General features: G+C 63.7%; 3 protein-coding genes across 3 annotated transcripts in view; 2 read left to right on the top strand and 1 right to left on the bottom strand.

Annotated features, from left to right (window-relative positions):
* Window positions 1-430: 430 nt before the first annotated feature.
* Window positions 431-10,990, top strand: AUP1 (AUP1 lipid droplet regulating VLDL assembly factor). The gene is made up of 12 exons (XM_086464052.1): window positions 431-489; window positions 915-1,052; window positions 1,588-1,738; window positions 2,665-2,852; window positions 2,940-3,012; window positions 5,872-5,945; window positions 6,839-6,905; window positions 7,477-7,588; window positions 7,922-8,068; window positions 8,243-8,403; window positions 8,613-8,701; window positions 10,942-10,990. The coding sequence occupies exons 1-12, from the start codon at window positions 440-442 to the stop codon at window positions 10,988-10,990; spliced, it is 1,299 nt and encodes a 432-aa protein (XP_086320178.1). The 5' UTR covers window positions 431-439.
* Window positions 10,991-11,523: 533 nt separating this feature from the next.
* LOC147415772 (BCL2/adenovirus E1B 19 kDa protein-interacting protein 3-like) lies at window positions 11,524-13,715 on the top strand. The gene is made up of 6 exons (XM_086464620.1): window positions 11,524-11,545; window positions 12,218-12,344; window positions 12,446-12,572; window positions 12,668-12,762; window positions 12,906-13,055; window positions 13,380-13,715. Exons 1-6 carry the CDS (start codon window positions 11,524-11,526, stop codon window positions 13,426-13,428), a joined length of 570 nt encoding a protein of 189 aa, XP_086320746.1. The 3' UTR covers window positions 13,429-13,715.
* A 1,083-nt stretch (window positions 13,716-14,798) lies between these two features.
* LOC147415770 (dedicator of cytokinesis protein 2-like) overlaps window positions 14,799-21,712 on the bottom strand; it is a 74,810-nt gene continuing 67,896 nt past the window's right edge. The window contains 18 exon segments of the mRNA XM_086463692.1: window positions 14,799-14,888; window positions 14,958-15,088; window positions 15,682-15,793; window positions 16,111-16,290; window positions 16,292-16,432; window positions 16,435-16,575; window positions 16,644-16,793; window positions 17,147-17,284; window positions 17,409-17,492; window positions 17,637-17,813; window positions 19,134-19,220; window positions 19,451-19,535; window positions 19,636-19,717; window positions 19,882-20,023; window positions 20,499-20,603; window positions 20,742-20,831; window positions 21,342-21,461; window positions 21,549-21,639. Of these exon segments, the coding sequence (XP_086319818.1) occupies window positions 14,799-14,888; window positions 14,958-15,088; window positions 15,682-15,793; window positions 16,111-16,290; window positions 16,292-16,432; window positions 16,435-16,575; window positions 16,644-16,793; window positions 17,147-17,284; window positions 17,409-17,492; window positions 17,637-17,813; window positions 19,134-19,220; window positions 19,451-19,535; window positions 19,636-19,717; window positions 19,882-20,023; window positions 20,499-20,603; window positions 20,742-20,831; window positions 21,342-21,461; window positions 21,549-21,639 (2,146 nt within the window).

Genomic DNA, 21,712 nt, shown 5'->3' with positions numbered 1-21,712 from the left:
GTGAGTCCCTGCCGCGGGGCACGCCGGGAGCGGTAGTCCTGGAACGGAGGCCTGTCGGAGGCCGTGGCCCCTCCGCGGGGCACACTGGGAGCCGTAGTCCCGCCGCCGCCGCCTCTAGGGCCTGCAACCGTAGCGCAGCCCCCGGTTGGGGAGAACAGGTCGGCTTCGTGGGGAGAGCAGCTCACCGGGCCCGCCGGACGCGCCAGCCGCCCTCTCCATGTCGCCGGCCGTGAGGGCCCGCGGGGAGAGGGAGGAGCGGGAGGAGCGGGAGGAGCGGGAGGAGCGGGGGGGGCGGGGGGGCGGGGGGGCAGGCTGGCTGCGCGGTGCACGCCGGGAAGGCGCCGCGGCTCCCAGGCTGCCTCGCGCGGGCCAGGCGGGCGGCAGCGGGGCAAGATGGCGGCGGGTGCGGGGCGTCCCTGAGGCGGCGGGTGCGTCGGGCATGGAGCCTCCTGCGCCCCCGGGCCCCGAGCGGCTCTTCGACTCGCACCGGTGGGCGCCGCGGCGGCCTAGGGGGCGGGCGGGGCCCTGTCCGTTCTCCGCGGGGGCGGGCCGCGGGCGCCCAGGGGAGGCCCGGGCGTTCGGGGTGCCCTGGGGCAGGCCCGCGCAGGAATCTGGGGTGTCCCTAGCGGGAGGTCTCGGGGGTCCGCTGGGGGACGGGGAATCCCACGGAAGCCCTGTGGGGAGGGTCGGGATGTCCCGTGGGGGGACCGGTGAGGTTCCAGCGTGTGCCCAGGCGGCCCGAGGGGGTCCCGGGATGGGCTGGATGTCTCGCTGGGGAGGCCCGGGAGGTTACGCGGAGCGGGGCGCGCTGGATGGTCCCTGGGGAGGGCCTGGGGCGGGCAGCTGGGGATGCGGGTGTCCCGTACGCGTCCCAGCCGTGCTCAGGCCGTCTGTGCTGCTCTTCGGCCATACAGGTTTCCGACCGATGGGTTCCTGCTTCTGGCCCTGCTGCTTTACGCGCCCGTGGGGCTCTGCCTGCTCGTCCTGCGCCTCTTCATCGGCGTGCACGTTTTTCTGGTCAGCTGCGCCCTGCCTGACAGCGTGCTGCGACGGTGGGTGAGCCCGGCGCTGCCCGGGGCGCGGAGCTCCTGCTGCCACCTGGGGCGGGGATGCGGCGTGCGGGGCTGCTGCGGGGCGGTGGGGCTGCCCTCGCCCATCGGGGTGAGCAGCCACAGAGGCTTGCCTCGTGCCAGGGGTTACGGGGACCTGTGCTTTCGGGACTCCCTGTCCCCAGGACCCACGAAGGTGCCTTCTCTGCCAAGACCAAAGCTGGCCGTTGCCTCTTGAGTGCTCAAGGACTGATCTGAAACCCTTGGATCAGCTGGGTACCCCACTAAGAAGCTCTGTGGTGGCTTGCTGCCCCGTGGTTTGTGCTGCGGCTACAGCTCTGCAGGCAGCCTTTAGCCCCAACTGCAGCTCCCCAACAATTCCAGCCCCAGACGTCCGTCGTATCCTCGCCGTTTTGTAGCGGTGTCCTTTGCCGAGTCACACAGATTCCTGGGGCTCTGTTCTGGTGGTTGGATGTGTGAGCCAGCACCGGCTCAGGCTGCAGGACTTGGGGAAAACACTTTCCACTCCCGCCCTCAGGTTTATTGTGCGTGTGATGTGCTCAGTGCTGGGCTTATTTGTGCGGCAAAGTGATCCCAGGCTTCGTGACGTCAGCGTGAGGGTGTATATTGCCAACCACGTGACGCAGTTTGATCACAATGTCATCAATCTCCTGACCTCATGTAATACGGTGAGTGACTTGGAGCCAAGCGTGGCAGGTCTGGAAGCACCTTCTCTTTTCCACGAGGGGTGCACAGTGGGCTCTTTCAGAATTGAGGTGTTGCCGTGGCTGCCTTTAGTTCTTAATGATTAATCCAGGATTGCACAAGCCTTGAGCTGTTTTTTGTTGTTCAGTGTCACGCTCTTGGGGTCTGCATGGAAAAGTGAAACTGGGCGAGGAGGAGGAACAGGAGATGTTACAGTGGGTGTTGATTTTATTGAAGGAGAGTGGGCAAATCCTGGCATCTGTGTCTCTTTCTGGCCTTTCAGATAGGGGGTGTCGGAAGCAGGGTTGATTGCGGGGGGCTTTCCCCCAGCATTGTGTGCGGGCAGCCGGCCGTGCTGCAGGGGCGTGCGGGGGGGAGCCGCACAGTGGGGCAGCGGTGCTCGGGTTCTGCTGGGCTGGTGCTGGTGTAACTTTCCCTGTGCTCTTGTGAAATTCCTTCTGGTGGAGTTCCTGCATCCGCAGGCTATGCCTGGCAGTGAGTCTGTTGGTCCTATATCCTGAACGGTAGATTTGCACCTTACCTGGAGAAGAGTAACTCTTGGAAGTCGTGTGTCCTCTGCCAAGTGTGTCAGGAGCCGCTAGAGAGGACACGGGGAAACTCGGTCGTCGCCCAGGGCAGGGGGGAGAGTTGGTTTCTCCGGCACACAGGGCGCAGCCTGAGCTGAAGGATCCAGATTCCCAGGGAACTGGGGCCAGAGCTGTTACTGGAGCCTGGCAGTAACGTGTTTTCTGCTACTAGTTCTTTTGGCCCGCTGGTTGCTCCCTCAGCCCCCCGAAGCAGGAACTTTGTCTGCCCCTGTCGACTGGGAAAGCAGGCCCTGAGGGGAGACAGGGCAGGACAGGGAAGGGCAGGACGGGTGCTTCTTCCTTACTCTTGTTTCCTCCTGCAGCCTGCACTGAACGGTGCCCCTGGCTTCATCTGCTGGTCACGGGGCTTCATGGAGCTGGGAGTGACGGGCAGCCGCGCAGAGCTGGTGGATTCCCTGAAGGTGTACTCATCCCACGGAGGAAACCCACCGCTGCTGCTGTTCCCGGAGGAGGCCGCCACCAACGGCCGGGCCGGCTTGCTGCGCTTCAGGTGCTGGGCGTCGGGGTTCCTGCAGCAGGGCTGTTGTCGCTCTGGTTTAGCTTTGGGGTCATTCACTGCTGAATTCTTCCTTTTCAGCTCTTGGCCGTTCTCAATCTTGGATGTGGTACAGCCTGTTGCCCTACAAGTTCAGAGGCCTTTGATCACTGTGGTGAGTCAGGGACGTAGGGCAAGGAGGAGCTGTGGAGGCGTGCGCTGTGTGAGGGTCTTGGCGGTGCCGTTAACTCTGCTGTGCTTTGGAGCCTGTGGGTCGTGCAGCCTGGCCGCATGTCCTGCCGCCCAAGGACCAGCTTCTCGCTGCTAAAGCTGCTCTTCAAGCGCCTTTCCCAGGGAACCTGGCTAAGCCCACGCTCTCTTAGGTACACTGGTGATTTTGGTAAACGTTTAGTGGCTCAGCTGTCTAACGGTGTGCCATCTGGCTTCCGTGACCATGGCATCGCTGTGTCTCACCTCCTTTCTGTGAGCTCCCTTCTTTTAAAGTGCTTTGAAAGGGTCGCTCCAGCCACCCTGGAGTTGGCTGGAGTGCCAGCGGTTGTGCAAGGCTCGCTGGAGTGGGTTCTTGAACTCGTGTCTCCCAAAAGCAGATGTGTAACGTGATGCAACATTAGCTTCAGAAAAGTGGCAAAGTTCGTGGTGATAACCCTAGTGTTGCCGAATAGATTGCAATAAAACTGCTCTCAGCTTATTTACAGAGTGAGTTTTTGTTGAATTTCTTGTTTCTTGATATGTTTTGTGACTCTGTCCGATTAAAAGACACATTTTATATGTGTCTGCCTTTTTAGTTGATTCTCTTTTGTCTATCTTTTTAAGGTAGTAGGGCACAGTGGGTAGATTTAAAGCCACTTACCAGCAGGTCACAAAACATGGCTGCCCATACTGAAACGTCAGCCTGCAGGGGTTTGTACAGGGAGATTCTGTAGGGATCAGTTCTTCGCCCAGTGCTATTTGGTGCTTTTATCAACACTGCTGCAGTCCCTGCTGGTAGAGTTCAGCCTAGGGAGTCGTGAAGACGCTGGATTATTGGTAGTGGTCTGGGGAAGTGCTGGCAGCTGCCAGTGACCGGCTGCTGCCTGTAAGTGTGATGTGGTCTGTGGGTGCGTAACCAGAGGAGTATTGGGCAGGGTGAGGAACGGAGGGGTAGCTGGGTGTGTGCAGTGATGGAAAGTGCTAAAATAGTGCGTGACACTCGGGTAACCCTGCGGCCAAGGAAGGGGGGCTGTCGTAGAGAGCGTTCAGGGAGGCCGTAAGCGTGGTGCGGAATCCAGGGAGCAGCACTCAAAGGCACTCGGCTTCACCAGCTCATCAGAGGAGAGGCAGAGAGATTGGTGTGGATGGCTGCTTGCACGTTGGAGAAGAGGCTTAAGAGTGGAGAATTCTTTTTCTGCTACTGACAAAGCACACAGCAGCAGGCTTTGCAGGTGCTGGGGCTAAAAGTTGGTACTGCACCAGTTCAGTTTTGGATTAAGATGCCATTTTCTAACAGTGAGGATACTTTTAATTTTTGAACGACTACTCCAGAGAAGTGGGAGAGCTGTCCTGTCTCACAGGGGAGAATGGCTCACCTTTAGGGACACCAGCACGCACATAACTGCAGATCTGTTTAAAGATACTGGTTATTGTCACTTCTTGGCTCAGATTTTTACCTTCAGCGGTCGAGCAGGACTTTGTGCCCTTCAGGCACATTGGCTAAGCAAATCCTGGTGGATTTCGTATGTAATTTTAAACCATCAGAAGCCTCCGCGGGCTGGAGATGAGATACTTTGAATAGTTTGATCGATGCTTTACAGAAACCTTTCTGAGACACTTGTGTGATATACATCAGACCCTGGGCTGAGCAAACCACCAAATTTGGCATTAAGAAAGAATTTTCTCCAGCTCCAGTTGGCTGGAACGCTGGAGGAGGGTGTTGTTCTGTGGCACAAGGCAGCATAACTGAAGTCTGGATATTGGCATCATATAAGGCCTTTGATTTTAGGTTACTTAGATGTGTTTATCCAGGAGATGAGGCTTCTTTGTGTTACCCTTGGTGGCTGTGGTTTCTGGGCTTTTCTCATGTATAGTGCCTCTTTCCAGGCCATGGCATAAACCAGGCACGAGGCCTGTCTTGGACCCACGCTGCTTTGGTCGAGGATGAGGTCAGGTGTAAAAGAAGCTGGGGCAGCTATGTTGGGGCCGCAGATCTTGCGATGGTGCTCTCACCAGCCTGTGGAAAGTTTGGTCGCTGCAGGAGGAAAGTAGCCAACTACAAAAATCCCAGGAATGGTGTCTGTTCAACAGCAAATTCTTTAGAATCATTGAAGGGTGTAGGTTGGGGGATCCTCTGGATCTTCCTGCTCACAAACTGGCTTCCGAGTGCGGTCCAGCTGCTGGGGCTGTTGGCAGGATGGGGGCCCCTGCTCTGGAGCGCCTGTTCCAGTGCTCTCTGCTGGCAGGCGTCGCAGTACGCCTTGGGGAAAAGGTTGTTTAGTGATTTTCAGAAAAAGGAAGTAATAAATTACAGCTCCCCTTTAATGATTTATCTTCAAAGAGAAGAGTTGCCTTAGACTTCCCAGTGCAGCCGGTTTGGAAATGAAGAGATGAAGCTTACGGGAGCTGGGACGTGACATGGGCTGTTCCCGTCAGAATAATGGAGGATTGTTTGTGATTGTGGGGAAGCTTTAGTAGGTGTTGAGGCATTTTCAGTCCTTTCTAAAGGCACGGTCTAGGAGAGAATATGCGGATATTGAGGGAAAGTCTTGCTGTCCTAGTGGGAGGAGAAGATGGCTCAGAGCAGTGAGAACTTTGGCCCTTGCTCTGCCTGGTGCAGACCAAGGAAGGTGAATCTGCCCTGGGCTTGCCCTCGCTGCGTGCCGGGTCTGCCGTCCCCTCCATCCCGGTCCTCCGCGCTTCTCTGGCTCTGATCTGTCCCTTGCTGCCGTGGCTTCGCCATGTTCTGCTCACCTGCTGCCCTGGGGAGACCCGACTCGCTCGTGTTTCGTGGGGCGTGATCTCATTGTGCTCTCTTCCCCAGAGTGTGGCTGACTCCTCCTGGATTACAGAGCTGCTCTGGACCTTCTTCGTTCCCTTCACAGTTTATCAAGTAAGGTACTATCTCTCTCTCTCTCTTTCATTTGGAGCAGGGTTTAGGGTGGGCAGAGTGCCTGATGTTTTTGCCGCTGCAGTAGGAGATGCTTTGGTACGAGCTAATGCGGACCCTTGTGGTGGTGTCCCAGCACGGCTCTGCCCAGCGTCGTTTGTTCCGTGCTGGGTGCGGCTTCTGGACCAGCCTCTGACGTGGAGAGGGCTCTTGGTTCCTGCACTCAGCTGGTGGAGGAGAGGAGTCTCCGGGGCTCTTGGGTCGAGTTTGCCGGGTGTCTTTCTGAAGGCAGCCGCTCTGCTGTAGTTCACCCCGGGGCTGCTGCGGTCCCATGGGTGCTTCCCTGCGGGCAGCTCAGCCCGCTCATGCCTGCCTCTTCCCTGCAGTCCCTCGGGGATTGCAGAGGTGGTTCAGACACTGGCTGGGGCCCGGGTGAGCCCAGGCTGGCTGAGCAGCTTTGCTGTAATAAGGGGTCCACAGGCAGCAGAAGCAGCTCGGAGTCAAATTTAGGGGTCGGGGTGTTTCAGTAAAGAAAAGCCTTGTGCTGTAGCTTTCCCCAGCTGTATCTGGCCCGAGTGTCGCTGATCTGTTTTCTGCTTTCCTGTTAATGGCACTGTCTCCTCATTCGGGGCCTTTCTGGGGACTTCATTAGGAGACGCTTCGTGTGTTACGCTTGAGCGCTAATAAAGATTCAATGAGCTGGTTTTGTCTTCTGAGCTGTGCCTGGCCCTTCATTTTGCAAGCTAGTGCTGAGGTTTGGCACTCGTCCTGTGGGGAGAGATGTGGGGTGAGCAGGGACGGCTGAGGTGGGGATAGCACCTTTGCACTGTTGATCCCAGGTGGGGCTGGCTCCTCCAGCAGCCCTCGAAGCGGTCAGCCCAGTGCTGTTGTCCCCATTCAGGTGGATGCCGTCTGTCCCCAGACGAGCTGAAGAACTGAGTGAGGATTTTGCGCTCCGAGTTCAGGAGGTAGGAGGATGACGTGGGAGAGGGATATGTAGGACTGCCGCAATTTGGGATGGCCACAGAGGAGAGTGGGGTGCAAGCAGAGTTGCAGAGGGCATTTCTGGATGGGTGTACTTGTGTGATGGGAGCTCCGGCCCATATTTATTGCCCCTTACAGTTATTCCGTTTTTCCGTGGCCTATTTGCTACACCCCATTTACCCTTTCTGCCAGTTATCGTGGCTCTCCCCATTAGGTCAAACCTTTCGCTTCCTTTTCGTAGTACCACAAATCAGATAAAGCGGTTGTTTCTCCACCTCTCCCCTATGTGCTGGATGCTCCTGCACCAAAGTTCTCGTATCTCCCTGTCAGCCTGTTTTGGCAGGACGGTGATGCCTGCTCCTGGTCCTTCATGTGCTCCATGCGACACTGAAATGCATCACTGAGGCCCTGGAGAAATCTATTCTTGGTCCTCTTCCCCCCGCCGTAGCTCCACGCAGGCCTGTACATCTTGTGCTCCCCTGCAAGTCAGGAGTGCCTGGGTCACGCGTGTTGTGTGTCCTGTGCGTGGGATGACTCTTCTCTACGTTTGTGCAGCTCTTGGCCATGGAGCTGGGTGTGGTATCCACACGGCTCACTGCAGCAGATAAGGCTGAACACATGAAGAGGCTGCGACACACGTCGCTTCTCCCCTTTGCTCCAGGTGGGTGTCCTGGGCAGTGTCCTGACTATGGAACTGCCCCTTTGGCTTTGCCTTGGGGAGGCCTCAGCCTGCTCTTGGTTACTGATGCGTGGGGGGAGAGGAGGGGCCATGTTCGACGTCCTCCTGGGGAGCAGGGGCCGTCTGTGTGCTCGGGGCTGGGGGTTGTAGCTGGCTGCCAGGGAGGGGACCACTGCTCCTGAGCATGGACGGGATGGTTGCGTGCAGGAGGTCTGGTTGTTGTCCCCATGCTGGCTGGCCCCAGTGAGAGCGGAGCTGTGGCAGCTCGAAGGCTGCACCCCGCTAGGCCGCCCTCTCATGCCCACTGTTCCTCCTGTGCAGCCTCCAGCCAGCCCCTGGCAGCCCGGCCCAGGGTACCCCCCAGCCCGGCGGGGGTTGCTCCTGAGGACGTGCGGATCACGGCGATGGCTCAGCGGGTCAAGGAGGTGCTGCCTCACGTGCCTCTGGAGGTCATCAGGATAGAGCTGGGTAAGCGACGCGTGGGGCATCAGCAGGGGCGCAGGGTCGCCTTCCCTGCCGAGTCTCGTGATCCCTGAAAGCAGAGACCTTGTCCCTGCTGCGCTGCGGAGCACAATGGCAGCAAGGATGTGTGTGTGTCCTGGTGTAGCAGCTCCCTCTCTAACAGCCCCTCTGTCCTTGCAGCCCAAACCGACTGTGTGGAGACCACCATTGCCAACTTGCTGGAGGGGAGAGTACCCTTCTTCTCTGAAAGTAAGGAGGCTGGTGCTGACCTGCCTGCTCCCTCCGCCGCCCAGGCTGCAGCTGCTTCTGGCATCCAGGGCTCCGTGGTTCTGCCTTCTAAGGTACTTTTGGTGGCTGTGTTGTCTCCTATGGGCTGATGGCTTGCAGCCAGGGCATGGTGGCCTGTGTTCAGGACCAGCCGTGGTGTCAGGGGAACGGAGCGTTTTGGAGTGGAGACCAAATTGGTGTGCTGGGTCCCTGCAGAGCCACTCAGGAGGTCTCCTGGCTCTGTTTGCCTGTCTCCTGATGGCTCCTGTGCTTTCTGTTCCAGCCAGCTACAAAGCAGTTTGCAAAGTCCCCTGTGGAGCGGCATCTGTCCCTGCAGGAGCGGAAACGAGCGTTGTACGACTATGCCAGGAGGTGAGAGTCCACCCCCACCTCTGCCCTGTCAGAGCCCCAAACCGCCATCCCCAGCAGTGCCCAGATACGCCCCGAGCAAGGGTCAGCCCGTGCTTTGCCCCCTGTCCCCGTGTTCCTCTCCTCCGGCCCAAGGCAGTCGGGCTGAGGCAGGAGAGAGGGGGCAGACACTTGTCTGCTTCGCCCCTTCCACGCGCGCAGCCCCGTGCCATCCCTGGGCAGTGCTCTGCCTCCTCAGTGGCCACGGGGCTTCGGGCTTGGGCGACTGGGTGGGATGGAAGAGCTGTTTGCCAGAAACCAGCTGCTGAGGAACAGGGCTTAGCCAAAACCCCTCGTTTGGTTCTTTGGCGTAAGGGACTTGACCGGTAGAAGTCACCGTGGGACTAGAGGTTTCTCTGAAATTAGTATTGATGCTACGGAACGTTCATTTAGAAAGAAGTCTGCTGCTTGGCCACAGGGACAGCGCAGTTAGTCTTGCTCCACATAAGTGGAGAAGTAGAGGGAGCAGGGAGCGAATTTGGCCTCTGTGCAGGGTTTTGGTGAGGCAAATAGTGGAACAAGTGTCCAAGTCTGGTGTCTGGGTGTCTTTTTTAGAAGAGAGACAGAAAATTCAGAATGAGTTTGTAGGGGAAGTTCAGTCTGCTAAACCTGGTGTACGTGAGACGGCACATAGGTGTAATTCTGGGTGAAGGAACTGGGTTCTGAAGGGCTGTTTCATCTGGCAGAGAACAGAATAGCAGCTGATGGTTAGGAGCTGTCGGCAGGCAGCCTTGCACAGTGACGGGGTAGTTGTTTCTGAAAAGGACGTGGATTAATCGGTGCAATAAGCTTCCAGCAGAAACGATGGCTTCCCAGTGCCTGGGTGTTCCCCAGTGAGCCTGGCTGGACCCTTAGATGATGCTGCAGAGGAATTGCATCTCGGGGCAGTCCTGCGGCCCAGGGAATGTGAGACCGTCTTCAGAGCTGCCCCCGGCCTTGTAACGTCGGCACAGACATGGCAGAGGGCTCTTGCTGGGTCCACTGGGCGTGATCTCTCCAACAGCAAAGAAAAGAGGGTGGAAATCCTCTCTGGTGGACACCCCACCTGATTTTGTTGCTCTTCTGTGTGCCTGCCTTTTACGTCCTTTTTCTGAGGCTCCTCTGGCTGTAGAGTAGTGATCTCTGTACTTCCCTGAGAGGGGGGATTTGGAAACGTGATTGCTCCCCATCTTCACTCCGGAGAAGGGCCTTCCTTGCTGTCCTGGGCTCGAGAGCAGGTCCAGGTCTGCCTCAAGCGCTGGGTGAAGCCACAGCCCCTATCACTTGGCCATTCCGAGCTCAGGAAAGGTTCGCAGCTCGGGGCTTGCTGGGTGCTGTGTTTCCGTGCATCCCTCTGCCCAGGCTGCCGGAGGCGCTGGCGGTTCACAGCGAGGCCTGGCTGTTCTCGGGGGAGGATTTGGCTTTCGCAGCACGGTTCATTCCCAGCCGGCCGGTGCTTAACGGCAGCATGCGCAGGAGGTGGTGGAGGGTGGACATCTGTCAGCTGAGGGTGGTGGTCGCAGGAGTCTGGTGGTCTCGCAGCGTCCCCTCTTCGTTCTCCCAGGTGGAGCCTGTCGTTGGTCTGGCACCTTTTCCTGCCGCTGGGGAGCTGTTGTGCTTAGGTGTCTCGTCCAAAGCGAGGCGTGAACCTTGGCTTTCACGGTTGAGGACAGTCACAGCTTCGTACCAGCAGCCCCCCCCGCTGCCCGTGTGCTCTCTGGCTTGCCCAGGGGGAGCACTTGGCCGCAGGCTGGTGCCGTGCCTGGACTGGTTGAACTGGGAATGGCCGGGGCTGCGCTGACAGGGCGGTTCGAGAGAACCCTCGCGTCAGGAGACTTTGCTGGGAAACCTCCATCCCGAAAGCCGGGACCCCTTTGGGACCCGGCGCAGCCGCTGGCAGTCGGGCGGCTCGGTCCGGCTCCGTCCGTGCTCGGTGAATGCCCCGCCGGGCTCGTCCCCAGCAGGGTCTTCCCTCACCCGAGTTTAGGCTCTGGGGGAGCGCGGGGTCTGGGGGGCGGCCTGCTGCCCGCCCCGGCCCCTCGCCCCTCCGGCCCCGCCGCGGCCCCCGTCCTCTCACGCCCCCGGCCCCGGCCCGTTGGGGCTCTCTCCCTCATCGCCCCCTTCCCCCCTCCCGCCCCCGGGCGACGCTCGGGCGGAGCCTCCCGGCCGGGTGTCTGGGCGGAGCCGCCGGTGCCGGTCGGTGCTGACGGCGCTCTCTCCCGCAGGCGGTTCGCCGAGAAGCACGGCGCGGCGCGGGCCGGCGGCAGCCCCTGAGCGGCAGCGGCGGGGCGGGGCGGGCCCGGGAGCGCTCGTGCCCTGCGCGGCCGGGTCCGGGCCGCCCCCTGGCGGCGGCAATAAACGGCGGCAACGTCTGGCGCGGCTCGGCTGGGCTCGGCTCTGCGGGCGCGGGGGGGCGGGGCCGGCGGGGTGAGGGGGCGGGGCGCCGGGGGGGCGGGGGTCCAGGCGGGCTCCGTGCGGATCCGCACGCGCCGCGGCCGCCGCCCGCTCGCTCACCGCACGTAGGCGCCGCTTAAAAGGGCAACGCGGCGTGCCCGGTGCCTCCCGAGCGGGGCGAACGGCGGGCGGCGGCCCCGTGCCCACGGCGGCGCTGGCGGCGAACCCTGTGGGGGCCCGGTCCCCGCAGGCGCTCCCGGCCAGGTGCCGACCCGGCGGGCCCCACAGGACGGAGCTGGTGCCCTTTTAAGGCGCGGGCTCCCAGTGCCGGTGGTTTTATTTACATGGGGGCTCGCGGGCGTCACGTGACTGGCGGAGCGGCGGGGGCTGAGCGCGGCTGCACCCGCGGGGCCATGGCGTGCGCCGGCGACGACGGTCCGCGGGGTGCCCGGGGCGCGGGTCGGGGGGGCACGGGGGGCTGGGTCAGTGGGGGTCCTGGACGGGCTGGCGTGCACCGGGGGGGCGGGGTCAAGGGGGTCCTGGGGGTCCTGGGCGGGCTGCCGTGACCCGGGGGGGCCTGGATCAATGGGGGTCCCGGGGATCCTGGGCGGACTGACGTGACCGGGGGGAATCTGGATCCATGGGGGGCCCAGGAGTCCCGGGCGGGCTGACGTGCACGTGGCGGGGGTCTCGGTCGACGGGAGTCCCGGGAGGGCTGGTGTGCACCGGGGAGAGGGACGAGTCGTTGGGGAGCCTGGGCGGGGAGGTCTGAGGTGCACCGGGGGGGTTGATCCCATGGGGTCCCGGGTGGGCTGATGTGCACTCCGGGCGATCAACGGGGCTCTTGGACCGGCGGGCTGACGTGCAGCGTGGGGGCCAGGGCAGAACCAGGCGGGGGTCCCGGGGGACGAGCAGCTCCAGGCCACCCTGGGTGCTCGGGACCTGGGCAGCGGCGCGGGGGATGCCCCGCGGGGGGCTCCCGGGCGGGACGGGACAGGGTGAGCCAAAGAGGCCTCTTGGAGGGAGTGGGGTGCGCTGGTGGGCCCGGGGCAGAGCGGGGGGGGGCGGCGCGAGGCCAGGCTGGTGCTGGGCTGACGGCCCCCCCAGGCTCCTGGGTGGAGCTGCGGTGCGGCCCAGGGTGCCCGGAGCCCGAGCCCTCGCGGTTCTTCTCCTGCCACGCCGACGTGGAGCGGATGCTGCTGGAGGCCCAGCTGGAGCCGGAGAGCGGCGACGGGTGAGTCCTGGGGAGGAGCCCGGGCACCCGTGGTCCTGCCTGGCCAGGGTGGGCATCGCGAGGCAGTGCGGGCTGGGTGACCGAGGGGGTTATGTTTGCAGCACCCTGCTCACGCTGGGCTCCCCAGCCTGGAACGACGTCGGAGCCCCGGCGAGTGAGCAGCCTGGGGAGGGCGAGCTGCTCCCTCCCTGCAGCCAGCCCCCGCCGGGCTGCCTCCACCCCCAGCAGGTAAGGGAGCTGCCCCCACCCCCAGCAGGAAAGGGAGATGCGCCCTGCCGCACCAGCCGTGCCCCCCGTCTTACCTGCCTTGTGTCTCCTTCTAGCGGGATGGGCTGGAGGAAGGCGAGCGGAGGGAGCGACGCCTGCCAGTGTCCCTCGGCTGGGGCTGCGCCCGCCACCCTCAACGTCTGTCTCCAAAGTAAGGCCCGTGTCCCCCACCAGCATGTCCTGCTGTCCCCTGCCCTTGCTGTCTGCCTTGTGCCCTGTCCTGCTGCCCCCATACCCCCATGCTGTGCTCTGCCCTCTTCCCTCGTGCCCCCTTTAACCGTGCACTTTTCCCAGGGAGTTTGCCTTTGTGTGCTCCCCCCAGCCGGTGCTGTGGAGCCTGCAGGGAGGTGCAGTGGGGAGAAAGAAGAGACTTTTCAGTTCAGAGCTGCTGCTGCTCTTCATCCCCTCGCTGCTGCTCAGCCACGTGCTGACCCTGGGACTGGGGTGAGTCTCTGATGGGCCCGAGCCATGCTGTCAAGCAGTCTCGGCCGAAACTGACCCCTTGGCTGCAGGCAGGGCGAGCCCCGAACTGTTGGGTGCCTGTGCAGTCTGGGGCAGTCCAGGGGCCTCTGGCTGCCCCGAGCCAGGGGACTGTCCCCATGGGGGGTGGGGGAACGCTCCTGGATTTGGACTGCTCATCCCTGGATGCTGTTCTGCGCTGCTTCTCCCAGCAGCCACAGTCATCTCTGTGGCCACTGCCCCCTGCCTTCCTGCGGCCCAGCAGGCTGTCCCCGCGCAGGTGCCCTACAGTCGCTCTCTCCCATCCAGGATCTACATTGGGAAGCGGCTGGCAGCCTCCTCGGCAAACCCGCTGTGAAGAGCTGGGCCCGGCGAGAGACGGGTGGCTCCACTGCCCCGCTCAGGGCGTGGAGGGAGCCCAGGCACCAGCGCAGCCCGGCTGCTCCCAGACGTCGTGTTGGTGGCACGAGGCGCTGTCTCACCCTTGTCCCTTTTTCAGCCCCAGCCTGGGGAGCTGAGCCTGCTCTCTCCCACGTAGACAGGAACCCACTGACGGCAGCTCCCTGCTGCAGGCAGCCCCTGCCCTCCCGCTCCCTTGGTTACGGGTCCAGGTTCCTCCTCTTTAACACGAGACTGTAAATACGATTCCTGAGCCTGCAGCGTGCAAATAAAGAGCCCTGTGCCAGCTCGGGAGGCAGAGCAGTGTGCTGGCAGTCACGGCGCCAGCCCTGGCATGGCCTGGCCGGGGAGAACAAGCGTGCTGGCTGGCAGCGTCGGGTTCCCATGGGCTTTCCCTGCTGCGGGGCTTCAGGCTGCAGGGGGGTGAGTCCCTGTGCTTTGGGGTGCTGGGGCACAGTGCTGGGATGGTGCCTGGCTGCGGCAGGGCTCCTGGTTGGGCCGTGTGTGAGCTGGGATGAGTGCTGGGGCTCACGGGGTGCCCGGCTGATGTGTTAGTCCTTTATTAGTCGGCCGTGGCCGTGGCCTGCTGCAGCAGGGAGGCAGGGACTGGAGCCCAGCGCGGCTGGCCGAGGCAGCAGCACCACCGCGGCGCAGGCAGGGCTGCAAAGCCAGATGGAGCTGGCGCTGCAAAGCGCGGTGCTGCCCGGGGCTGCTCACAGACGTGGCTGGCTCCTGTGCGGTCACTGTGCTGGGGCCAGGAGGGTTTGTCCCGGTGCTGCAGGATGGGGTGGGTGGCCGAGGGACAGGGTGGAGGGTGGGAGGGGAGAGCTCAGGAGGGAGCTTGGTGGTTTCTCTGCGTGTGGTGTGGTCTGCGGGCAGTTCGCGTGGAGGGAAGAAGGTCCTCTTCAGCACAGCAGGGTCGCACCGTGGAGGGGCTGTGTGGGTGGGAGCTCAGTGCGGCTCTGCCTGGGAGCCGTCCTGGCGCAGGCTGGTGCGTAACTGCTTCCCCTCGGCAGGAAGGGGAGCCCGGCCTGGGGGGTGGCGCAGGGCACGGGTGGGGCAGCATCGGGGGGGAAAGGTGGGTCCCAGCCCTGGGGAGCCCCTGGAGGGTGGCAATAGCCAGACCTGGCAGGACACGGGATGGCGGTGCCTGGTGCCACCCTGCGTACCAGGGGGCCCATGGCCGTGCGGGATGCTTCTGGTGTAAATGCTGCGAGGGGTGGTCCAGTGGGCGAGGATGGAGCAGGGCCGTGCAGCCAGCAGCCAGCTGGGTGCAGGGGCACTGTGGGCTTTTCGTCCCGTGGGCAGGGGCGGCTGTGTGGGCACCGGTCACAGCTGTGACACTCGCTTGGACTTCGGTGGCGGCAGCGGCGGCGACTTCAGCCCTTTATTTCCATCCGCTGTCAACAGCATGGATGCCTGCAAGCGGGGAGGGCAGTTACGGGGGGCGGGGGGCGGCAGGGGCCGGGGGCCAGGGCCGAGCGGTACCTTCCCTCCGTTCGTGTCGCTCTGCTCCAGGAACGCCTCATACACCGTGGGGCTTATCTTGCGGGGCAGCGGCGGGACCTTGCTGGCGCTCTTCACTCGGCCGCCAAAGCCGGTAGGGGACGGGGACAGCCCTGCGCAAGCAGGGGAGATCATCCAGCCTGGGGGGCTGCGGGGGCCCTGGGAGGGCACCTGGGGCCCGACGGGGTGCCCTGGGCTGCGAGGTGCCCTGGGCTGCCAGGGCCAGCCCTCCTGCCTGCAGGAGCGCGATGGCTGTGGGCAAAGGGGCTGGGGGTGGCGCGGGGGTGTGAGCCCAGCCAGGAGCAGAGGGCTGGCTCCCGCCAGGAGCTGATCTCGGCACCAAGACCCAGCGGCAAGAGGTCGGGGATCAACGACCCCCAGCTCCATGGGGAGCATTTGGTGAGGGACGTGTGAGCTGCATGGGATCTGCCTGCGGTTTTGGCACCGAGTGCTCGCTGCCTGCTCCCGGCTGCAGGACGTCCCTGCGCCGCTGTGGGGACGGGGCGAGGGTGCCTGTGCTGGGGTGCAGAGCTGGAGGTGCTGGTGCCTGCACTGCTGGGGTGGGGGCACAGCCCTGCTCGCAGAGACAAGGGCCACATGCTGCCTGGGGCTGTAGGGGCTCGGGAAGGTGCCCCCACAAGCCGCGCCAGGAGCAGGGTGGGGTGCTGGGAAGGCACCCCGAGCCGGCAGCTGCTGTGGGGAGTACCTGTAGTGCTGGGCTGAGCACCAGTGGCATCTCGGCTTGGCAGGGGCTGTTTCCCATCGGAGCTGCCCAGGCTGCTGTCGCTCATGTTGCGGGAGAGTCTCCGCTTCTCGTTCTGGGGCGCAGAGGGGAGGATCAGCGCCTCGGGGGGGGCGGGCTGCATCACAGCACCCGCAGCCCCAGGAACACAGGAGCCCCTGGTAGGGTGTGGTGCTCCCCAGCACCCTGCCCGCAGCCCTGAGTCTCCAGCCTTGTGCCCCGCCAGCCGCTGCTCCTGCCCACTCTGCGGTCAGCCAGCTGCGCCCCGCAGCAGGGGCCGCCACCAGCTCCCCGGGGGGTCCCGTCCGTGCTAGGGCCTGGTGCTGCCGGCTGGGGAGAGTGCGAGCAGGGCCCTGGGGAGGAGGGGGGGCACCGGGGCTGTGAGAGCATCACCTTGGACTCTGGCAGCTCCGAGATGGACTGGCGCGGGTCCTGCCGCCGGTGCCCGAAGAAGGTGCTGGAGCGGTTCTCCTTGCGCTCGTTCCTGCGGTCCTCGCTCTCAGAGGTGCGAGGGGCAAGCTTTGGGGTCGGGGGTGCTTCCGTGCTGCAGAGCAACTGCAGCTGGTGAGGGGCAGGTGGGCGGCAGGGGGAATGGGGACGGGCCAGCTGGATGACGGCCAGGAGTGGCTGCCCTCAGCCAGGCACCAGCACCGTCTCTGGCAGAGCTCAGCAGCGGGTGCTTAGTGGGGACAAGACAGCAAGACAAGCATGGATGGCACTCGGGTGACAGTGGTGTCCAGGTGAGCCTGGGGGCTGCACATGGGGTGTCTCTGCTCCATGCCCCCCGTGGTGGCAAGGCAGGATGGACCCCTGAGATACGGCTTGGCATAAAGGGAAGCCGGGAGGGAGGTCAGTGGGCTGGGGAGGTGGGAGAGAGGAGTCTGGGGTGGAGGAAAGTGAGGCTGGCTCCATGGTGTAGGGCCAGCAGAGAGGGCTGAGGGTGGTGAGAGGGGGTGGTTTGGGGCCAGTGCTCCCCACCACAGCACTTGCCTGTTGCCAGCATGGCTCAGCCGGTCCCAGTCGGGTCCCCAGACCATGGATCGGGGTCGTCCACTCCGACGATCCTCGAAGCAGACCTAAGAGCACAGGGAGCCTGAGAGAGAGCCGGGAGGGATGAGAGAGCAGAGCCTTCCCCTCTCCTTCCCTTGGCTCAGCCTGGGCCAGCAGTGCCCTTTCTGCCCAGTCCTGGTTTTGTGCCAGTACCAGCTACCCCACAGCAGCGCTGTCCCCCCGCCCAGGGCACGCAGGGACCCCAAGGTTCCCCGCACGCAGTGCGCCTCACCCTGTTGCTGCTGCAGCTACGGCCCCATCAAGGTGTTCCCTGCTGCCCCAGACCCGCTTTGGCTTGTCCAGTGTCATCCCGCAGGTGCCACACGTGCCCACGCAGCCCCAGCTGTGCCCGCGCCACGCTCACCGCCCTGGCACTCACCATCTCCCGCACCCCATACTGGCTCTCCACCTTGGCCCGCAGCTGCACAAAGCACTGCTCCATGCGCTCGTGGAAGGGCCGCAGGTCCTCCGTCACCTTTCGCCCATGGATCCGGATCCCCTCTGCCAGCAGCGGGGTCTGTGGGAGAACAGGGATGGGTCCGCCTGGGCTTGTGAGGCTGCCCCGGGACGGGGAGGCTGGGCACTTGGCGCCTCAGGGTGGCTGTCCCCTCCGGCCACCTGAGGGATGCCGCAGACTGCACCTGCCAGGCGATCAGGTCCTTCAGCTTCTCGATGTTCCCCTCATCCTCGGGGTGCTCCTGCAGGTAGGACTCCTGGAAAAAGGCCTGCAACGACCTGCTCTCAGTCTCGCTGACGGGCTGGCTCGGCTCCGCGCAGGCAGGGGATGGAGTGAAGCCGTGCCAGTGCCTGCGGCTGCCAGCCCTGAGAGTGCCCACTCTGGCCCTGGCATAGCACCCCTGTGTCCTCACCGTCTCGTACTTGGCGAAGCCACCCATGACAGCAGGGTCCACGATGCCGTTCAGCAGCATGGAGAGCGGGTTGACGGGCAGGCTGGGGTCATTCTGGTGCCGGTTGATCTCGCTCATAATTTTCTCATTTGTTTTCATCATGGTCTCGATGGCATTTTCCAGGGGGGAGATGATGGCCTGTGCCCAGGGAGGGAGGGAAGGTCAGCAGCCAGCTGATCCAGCAACCTGCCCGTCCTGGTTAGGGCTGGCGGGGTGGTCTCTCCCCAGCCCCACAGGAGAGAGGCCCAGGGTTGCACATCTCACCCCACGAAGCCCCTTGGAGCCCTGTCACTGGCTGCCTGGAGCTGAGCCAAGGGTTCCCTGGGGGGACGCACTGGAAGTGCTGGTCCCCAGCTCCGAGCCCAGGCTGTGGGCAGGGTTAGTCCCACAGGCAAGAGGCTGCCGGCCAGGTGATGGGCGTGTGGCAGCGGTGAGCTGAAGGGAAACCCGGGCAAACGTCGTCGTTGTCACCAGGGCAGGGGCAGCTGTGCCACAGGAGCGTGCACAGGCCGAGCACCGCAGCAGACACACGCGTGTGCGGCAGCACTTGTGCAGCTATTCAGTCCCTGGCTCTGCAGTGCGGCTGTCCCCTAACAGCCCAGTGAGGGCATTTCAAGTGTCTCCATCGCTGCAGCGTCCAAAACACCCCGGACATGGGCCCAGCACCTCCCTGACAGCAGCGTGGAGGCCATGTGTGCAGCTGCTGTCAGCAGCAGCCCACGGAAACTCCTCCAGTGCCTTGCTGCTCCCCACACGTGGTCTCCTGCTTCCCACAGAGATGTGTGTCCCGGTGGGTGAGCCACACAAACCAGTCCCTGTCACCAGCTTGATGCTACCGGCACCAGCCGATGGAGGCTGTTGGTGCCCTGAGTGCTGGCGGCTCTCTGTGCCCAGTGTCAGCAGAGGAGCCCTTCCCTGTGGCCTGGGGACACGGTCTGGGACAGTGTTTCCATGTGGCACTGGCCTCAGATCATCCCTGGAGCTGGGCCACGGGGGCCAAGGTGATGCCAAAGGGGGGCTGTCCCCCGCTTTTTGGCAGGGTTGGTAGCTGGACTCTGTGCTCACAGAGGGAAGGGGGCTGTGCTCGCACCCTGCTCTGCAGGCAGAGGGTGTACGTGGGAGCTGGGTCCGTGCTGCCCCGGGCCACGCACGCTGAGGGGCCAAAAGGGCATGGGGACGAGCTGGGGGTGGCAGGGTTTGGGGCCTTGAGTGCTGGGTGGGCTGGATCGGGTCTGCACCGAGAGCAGAGCCTGACAGGGTTCAGGGGCAGGGACAGGGGCAGGGGCTTGGCCGGGGCACGAGGCAGGACACGCTGCCCGCACCCTGGTGGAGCTGCTCGAGCTTGGGAGGCTGGAAGGGGCTGGGGGCAGCGCACCCACCTGGATCTGGGGTTTGTGATGCTGCTCAGGGAAGGGACGCCCTGGGAGGGCCCCGCTCCCCCCACTCCCCCCTGCTCACCGTGGTGGTGGAGGTCACCACGAACCAGCGCAGGATGCCAGGCAGCGGGTAGGCTGTTACGAAGGTCGTCCGCTTGATCCACATGTTCTGCGGGGAGGGCAGCAGTCATCCTGCCGCCCTGCTCCCCATCACCCTGGGGCACCCCTGGCTCCCACCTCCCCTTCCCATGGGCATGGGACCACCACCTTCCCCAGGACGGGGGGACCCCCTTCTCTCCTGCATCCCCCTTTTTCTGGAAGCCTGGCTCCTCACAGGGCCTCCCCAGCTCTCCCCATCCCTCGCAGCCGGGGGTGCCGGCAGCCCCCACCAGCACTCACTGCAAATTCATTGTCTGGATCCTTTGGGCCTTTCTTGAAGGGCCGCGAGTAGCTGAACTTCTGGATGTGGTTGGCTTTATAGAAACTGCCGGGGAGGGAAGGGGCAGAGCGTGGAGAGATGCCCCTGTCGCGCCCCCTCCCACGCAGAGTAGAGCGGGTGCGCCCCGTCCGTGCCGGGCACTCACTTGGTGATCTGCTCCGGGATGCTCCGGTCCTTGAACCGGACCTTGGCTTCTTCCACCGGCTGCACGGTGAAACACTGGATATCTGTGGGAGTGAAGGAGCCACGGGCACACACAGTGGGGGATGGGGGCTGTGGGGGAGAGAGGCCCCAGCAGTACATGGGGGGGGGTGCTGCAGGACACACGCAGGGGGCGATGGCCCAGGGAACGAGCTGCCCTGCCAGCCCTCTCCCTGCACTCGGAGGATACACTGGCCCGGGGAGTCGGTGATGTCCTGGCCAGGTGGAGATGTGCTCTTCAGCTTCTCAGCATTGGGGAAGGGGCTCAGCAGTCGCATCTCAAAATCCTCCCGGCGCTCGTACTCCTTGCCCCGGTAAATGAAGACTTTGTTCTGCAGGGGAGGAAGATGGCAGCCCGTCCCAGCACGCTGCAGAGCGGAGCTGGGGAGCCCAGGAGTGTGTTTGCCAGCAGGGGAAAAGGGAGAGGTGCTGAGCAAGGCCCTGCCTACAGCACTGCGCTGCAGGGACGGGGAGAAGGTTGGGAGGGAGACGGTCAGCGGGGGTCCCACAGTGACCCCGGAGGTACCGGAATCTGTTCACAAATAGCACAGACCCCTCTGCCCCACTGCACGGTACAATGCCCATCTGCCCCTGCAGCCCAGGCACGACATAGTGGAGACCCGCGCTGGGGACATGGTCGTCCCCACCACCCAGGCGAGGGGCCCCATCCCTTGGGACATGGACACCACCGGGTCTTGGCTCACAGGGCGTCACCCCGAGATGGCCACAAGGCTTGGCTGGGGCTGGCCCAGGCAGGTGCAGCATGCCAGCTGCTAGCACGGCTCGGGGCAGCCGGGAGCCGCTCACCCGGAGGAAGGTGGGGAATCCTTGCCCGTAGTAGCCCACAGCGAAGTAGTCCGGGCTGGGCCGCAGCACCTTCAGGATCTTCTCGTAGAACTTGGCTTCCCGCTGCTGCAGGGGGAGAGGGGCAGGAGTGGGGACGCACCAGGGCCTTGCCATGGGACAGGAGCCCTGCAGACCCTCGTCCCTCCCCACGGCGCCCCAGGTCACTCTGCTGGCAGCCACCCCCCAGCCCCTCTGAGCACTCACCAGGATGTCACTCAGCATTTCATAGTCAAAGATTTCGCTCTCGTACTGCTCTGCCAGCTCCTTGCAGATGTGGATGGCCTCCTCCCACATCTGCAGAAGACAGGGCCAGGGTGGGGACCCCGTGGTGCGGCGTGGGCTGGGGCGGGGGGAGCACTGGGGGCTTTCAGAAGAGACCAGCCCCATCTGTGGGGGCACCCACACCGCCACTGCTGAGTGAGGGAAGAGGGCTCTCCCCATGCAGGCTGGTGGTCTGGCTGGGCACGGCGGGCTGCAGCAGGACTCAGCTTCCCGCTATCTCCAGCACCTGAGCCCCCTGCTCAGGTGAGCCCATCTCCTGGGGTGCCCCAGCTACTGGCCCCTAGGCAGTGCCAGGGCTGGGGACTGAGGCTGGGATGGGATGGGACGAAGGACAGCCGCAGCACCGGGTGGAGCATCCAGCCTGTGCTCACCGTGGAGCAGCTCCAGCCCCACCACAGTGGTGGGGTGGGCTGTGCTGAGGCTGGGGGCTTAGAGCAGGATGCAGCAGTGGCCGGGGAGCCTGGCTTGCCCTGGGACAGAGCAGGGCAAGGGGGGCTGCTGGGGGCATGCGGCTGCGCTCACCTTGCCCTGGTCGAAGTAGTCGATGATCTGGTTGTAGAGAGCCTCCTTCAGCTGGCGCTGGGTGTGCAGGCTGGGGCTGTGCAAGCCCTGCATGGGGGCTGTGTTTGCCTCGTCCGACCACTGCGCAGAGGCAGCGGGAGCCCGTCACACCGAGCCCTCAGCCCCCGGCTGGGCGGCCCCGCAGCCTCTGTGCCCCCTGCGCCCCACCTTGAGCAGCCGGGCGTGCAGCAGCAGGGTGTAGGCTCCCTCCGTGTAGTTCTCGTAGCTGACGTGCAGGTCCTTCAGCTTGTACAGGTATCTGGGAGAGAGGGTACCATGTGCGGGGCACGACGGCCGGTGCGGCTGGGGTCTGCCCTGTGCTTCCCCACAGG

Source organism: Leptosomus discolor, chromosome 4, assembly GCF_034619465.1.
Source record: "Leptosomus discolor isolate bLepDis1 chromosome 4, bLepDis1.hap2, whole genome shotgun sequence".
NCBI lineage: Eukaryota > Metazoa > Chordata > Aves > Leptosomiformes > Leptosomidae > Leptosomus > Leptosomus discolor.
Note: the sequence above shows the minus strand (reverse complement) of the source record. Positions and strands in the feature narration are given on the sequence as shown.